Below are 5,652 nucleotides of genomic sequence, written 5' to 3'. Positions count from 1 at the left end.
TAGGAGATGTTGCTAATTAATAAGCGACAGAGTGAAAGAAAGAGAGTGGTCAAGAATAATATAAAACAACTCTCCCTAATATGGAATAATGCCATTTACTGCAGTGGAGAAGACTGAATGAGGATAAGGTTAGGGACAATTGTTAGTAAAATCTTTTTCTTAATGATAACACTTAAGCAAATAATATAGCTTTTAGAATACAATGATAAAACAGTATTCCCTGTGAACTCAATTTTCTTAAGATGCTCAGGAGACATTAGGGAAGAAATATTAATTGGGCATTGGAATCCATGAGTCTCACTTCAGGGAGGAGGCATAGTCAGGGGAGGTAACATTGGAGTCATGTGCATGTAGAAGCATTTAAAGTCATCAGATTGGATATTACCGGAAACTGGATGCAGATGGAGAAGATAAGAGGTTCAAGTGCTGATTCTGGGGGCACTCCAAAATTCAAAAGTCAGTTCTATAGCACTGAGACACGTGCAGCAAGAAAATTGGAAGCAAACCAGACAGGTATGACAACCTGAAAACCAAGTAAAGATTTTCCAGCAGAGAAGGAGCGAGAAACTATGACAAACGCTGCAGATAGACCTAATCAGATGAGAATTTCATCATTCGGTTTAGCCATGTGAGATCATTGAAACCTGAGTGAAGTAGAGATAGCAAAAGCTCAAGTGGAACAATCTTATATTGTTCTATATTTATTCAGAAATAACACTGTTTACTAATATTAATGTTTATTAATGCTAATATTGAGAGTTGAGTGTGAACTGAGTGTTTTTCCTAGGTCCCAAAAGAAAGAGCATACAAATAAAAATCGTGTACACTTGAATTTTAATTTATTTACCTACAAAATGACTTAGCTTAATGAGAAGTTAGTGTGTCAAGAATTGTCTTTACAGTGTAAGAAAGATGTAAGCTAGATATATTTCTCTTTACATATTTCAATAGAACATTTGTAGTTCTATATGAAGAAAATCCTGAAGAGAGTGGATAGATTTTCAAGTCATCATAAGCAATACATAATTACATTTAAAATTGGTGTCTCAATTATTGTTATTACTGTGTTTATTATAGAATATGTGATGCAAACTGAGCTCATTTTCTTTCCGCGTAGGTGAGATTCCTTACAGCCATGCAGAGGAGCAATCACACAGTGACTGACTTCATCCTGCTGGGCTTCACCACAGATCCAGGGATGCAGCTGGGCCTCTTCGTGGTGTTCCTGAGTGTGTACTCTCTGACTATGGTAGGAAATATCACCCTCATCGTGTTGATCTGTAATGACTCCCGCCTCCACACACCCATGTATTTTTTCATTGGAAATCTGTCATTTCTGGATCTCTGGTATTCTTCTGTCTACACCCCAAAGATCCTAGTGACCTGCATCTCTGAAAACAAAAGCATCTCCTTTGCTGGCTGCCTGTGTCAGTTCTTCTTCTCTGCAGGGCTGGCCTGTAGTGAGTGCTACCTGCTGGCTGCCATGGCTTATGAGCGCTACATGGCCATCTCCAAGCCCCTGCTTTATGCTCGGGCCATGTCCATAAAGCTGTGTACATTGCTGGTAGCAGTCTCATATTGTGGTGGCTTTATTAACTCTTCAATCATCACCAAGAAAACGTTTTCCTTTAACTTCTGCCGTGAAAACATCATTGATGACTTTTTCTGTGATTTACTTCCCTTGGTGAAGCTGGTCTGTGGCGAGAAGGGCGGCTATAAGGTTCTGATGTACTTCCTGCTGGCCTCCAATGTCATCTGCCCCGCGGTGCTCATCCTGGCCTCCTACCTCTTTATCATCGCCACTGTCTTGAGGATCTCCTCCTCCCAGGGCCGCCTCAAAGCCTTCTCCACATGCTCCTCCCACCTGACCTCTGTCACTTTATACTATGGCCCCATTCTCTACATCTATGCTCTCCCCAGATCTAGCTATTCTTTTGATATGGACAAAATAGTTTCTACATTTTACAATGTGGTATTCCCCATGTTGAATCCCATGATCTACAGCCTAAGGAATAAGGATGTGAAAGAGGCTCTGAAAAAACTTCTTCCATAAATCAATATTATCTCCACTAGAGGAGAAACAAAGACGACCGTAGATGGAGTGTTTTGTATTTCAAACAGAGTTACCATTGTGCTTTATCATGATCAGTCCCCCTCTTGATACGTGACAGTTACAGACACATGCAATAAGAAAATTAGGAAAATTTAGGAGAAAAACTTCTGAATATATAAGAATTTGAATTGAATTTCCTATCTCTCTTATTAAAAACAAACATAAACCTTAAGCCCAAAACCTCTCCTATACCTTCATAAAGTGAGGAACAGCCTACCTCGTTAGCCTAAGATTTGACTAACTGATACATATAGAAGAGTATCTATATAGTTCCTAGAACTAGGAAGAATTGTGCTCAATTTTTAATATTTTCCTATGGTTAATAACTAGCTGACATTCATCACTTTCCATTCCCTGAACAGAATATCTTAAACATTGTTCTACATGCTTTCCCCCCTGCAAGAAGAATTATCACAAAGATCCAGAGGAACCCAAGAAATAACTCAGTACAAATGAGACCCAGAAAGGCATGACCTTGCTATGCCTCTTACATAAGTTTCTTGATTAAGAAAAAAATTCATCAAGATGCCATACATATGATTTTTGTAATTCACTGTATAATTCCCAGAGCTCTTCTTTATTTTACAGGGGTGAACTTACAAGGACTTTTACATTTAAATTGTGACCTTCTGAGCATCAAAGGGCAATTATCATCATTTAAAAAATAATTATTATTTTGGCGAAGTGAAACAATTTCAAAAATAAAAGTCTATGAGTACACATTGATCAATAGATATTTTATTTTTATTTTTAATAGATAACTTTATAGAGAATATGTATGTACAAGTGTGATTCAACAAACGGATATTTCACTTAGCATAATGTCTTCTATGTTTATTTACGTTGTTGCAGGTGACAGAATTACATTTCTTGTAAGGCTGAATAGTATTCCATTGTGTACTATATGCCACTTTTTCTTTTATCGATTTATCTGTTGATGGGCACTTATGTTGTTTCTACATGTTAGCTATTGTGAATAATACTGCAATGAGCATGAAAGCACAGATATCTCCTCAACATATCGATTTAAATTCCTGTAAGCATCTACCCAGAAGTGGAATTGTTGGATCATATGGTAATTCTATTTTTAGTTTTTGGAGAGAACTCTATACTGTTTTTCAAAATGGCTGTGCTAATGTACATTCCCATCAACAGAGTATAAGAGTTCCCTTTACTCCACATCCTGGCCAATGTTTGATAACTTCCATCTTTTGGATAATGACCATTGTAATATAATGCATAATGTATAATATACGAAGTGATATTTCATTATGATAAGTGAAATAAGCCAGGCAAAGGAGAAAACATATTGCATCATCCCACTTATGAGTGGGATCTAAAATTTAGAACTCCTCCAAGTAGAGAGTACAATAGTAGTCACCAGTGACTGGGTCAGGGTGGTTGGAGAAAGGAGAAATGTCGATCATGGGGTACAAAGTTTCGTGTAGACAGGAGGAATAAGTTCTGGTGAACTACTACAGGACAAGGTGACTACAGTTAACAGTAATGTTTTGTGTATTTCAAAATCATTTTAAAAGTGGATCTTACGTGCTCTCACCACAAAGCAGTGATAAGTATATGAGGTGATGGACATAATAATTAGTCTGAGATGTTCAATCCACAATGTATACATGTACTGAAGCATTGTATTTTACCCCATACATGCATAAAATTATGATTTATCAATATGAATAAAATTAAAAAAACAAAAAGATGAACATGACAAGTGGCAATTAATTTTGATTAGTTTTTCAATGTAAGACAGTACTAATGTAATTTATGTTTATAAACATAAATACTCTCTGGTTTGAATTGGCATAAGCAGTAAAGGAAGAAAATGCAAGAAACCGAATTAGGCAAGTAGGCCCAGAAAATGTAGGAGTTTCACACAGAGAAGAAAGATTAAATTCACACTGGCAATCACGGACACTAACACGGTAAGTGGAGGCAAGGAATAAAATCAATAGAGGTTATAACACACAGTAATGCAACCGAAACAGAGTTCAACAGTGTAATTCTAAGATGCCCGATTTAGGCAATGTTCTGAAAAAGAACAGTATTTATGCCAACTCAGTATTCTGGTTTTCTAAAATACATGTTCTATTTCCCACTAATGATATTAAAATTCCTATAAAATACATTCTTTTGAAGTAATCTTAACTGACTTAATTATTATATTACAGTGGCAGTAAATCAATTATGTTATATTGCTTGACTGAAACCAGAAATCACATCATTCCAGAGGGAAGCATCAATTACAAAAAGTAAAACCGATGTGACACATCTATTTTTAAAATGCCGTGGTATCATAAACCCTGACATGTAACTATAGAAAAGAGTCTCAAACTACTTGAGGGCTTCTATTCTAATATTTTTAGGGGAGGCTCTCAAAATTCACTCTTCAAATAAGAATAAGAATATGCCCATATATTATAAACGTGGCTGGCCTATGTACATATTCATATTATTTTATGCTGGAAGTTAGCTCTAGAATCATGTCTAAGTAATATTACAGAGACCTTAGTAAAAAGGTAAAGGACAGCTAATAATAATCTTAGGAAAACATACAAATAAATAAGAACATAAAATATAATTAAGCATGTGGCATTGATGATTTATAACATAATTTAGAAATAAGTTTTAGTGTAAATTTAGCAGTAAGTTTTCCACTCACTTTTGGAAATGTTTTATCTGCAACTTACAGATTTGAAGAATTCAGAAAAATCTTTCATATTAATTTGTAATTAAAATACAAATTCCTAAGGGAATTTGATACTGAAGTCAAAAACGAAGTTTAAATTCTTGAGGTAAAGTGGTTTGTAAGATTTTTCCTCTAGATATATAAGTTTTAATAAATAAAACATTTCTAAAACTACAAAAGTATATGTGTGGATTCTTCCTTACAAAAAAAAATCTCTTAATGTTCTTTGAAAAATGCACAACTCTTAGTGGTTGCATTAGTCCGGATTCTTCAGAGAAGTAGAACCAATAGAATGTGTGCATATTTTGTGCACGTGTGTGTGTGTGTGTCTTTGTGTATACATATAAGGCATATATATATGGTATATATGTGTACCTGTGTATATATATACATATATATATATATACACACACATACACACACAGAGATTAATTTTGAAGCCTGTCAAGTCTATATCTGCAGTGTGGCCAAGGAGACTTCAGACCAAGGAGAGCTGGGGGTGAACTACCAGGCTGGCAGCTTAGAGGCCAAGGAGGTCAATTGTGCAAATTAAATCCAGGAGCAGAGTGCCACACAATTCCCTCTTGCTTAGGGAAGTCTATTTTCTTCTTCTTTTTTCTATTTTGGCCATTAACTGATTGGTTTTCTTATTTAAAATTCCCTTGTTAGTAGTTTTTCAAGATGTTATACGGAAGGTTTTCTTAGTGTGCATCTCCCACTTGGAAAGACTAAATAGTGCAGAGACATGCTATGCGCTTTTTTCCAAGAAGCAACACAGGAACTTAACAGAAAAAATAAAAGAAACTACAGACCCTTTGAAAGAAGTGGTGGCTGCAGC

General features: G+C 35.6%; 1 protein-coding gene across 1 annotated transcript; it reads left to right on the top strand.

The window, feature by feature from the left end:
* Window positions 1–417: 417 nt before the first annotated feature.
* On the top strand, window positions 418–4,626 carry LOC129489810 (olfactory receptor 9G1-like). The gene is made up of 2 exons (XM_055292958.2): window positions 418–513; window positions 1,118–4,626. Exon 2 carries the CDS (start codon window positions 1,136–1,138, stop codon window positions 2,051–2,053), a length of 918 nt encoding a protein of 305 aa, XP_055148933.2. The 5' UTR covers window positions 418–513; window positions 1,118–1,135; the 3' UTR covers window positions 2,054–4,626.
* Window positions 4,627–5,652: the final 1,026 nt, after the last annotated feature.

This window comes from Symphalangus syndactylus, chromosome 1 (assembly GCF_028878055.3).
Source record: "Symphalangus syndactylus isolate Jambi chromosome 1, NHGRI_mSymSyn1-v2.1_pri, whole genome shotgun sequence".
NCBI lineage: Eukaryota > Metazoa > Chordata > Mammalia > Primates > Hylobatidae > Symphalangus > Symphalangus syndactylus.
This window is presented reverse-complemented; position numbering and strand designations above follow the sequence as displayed.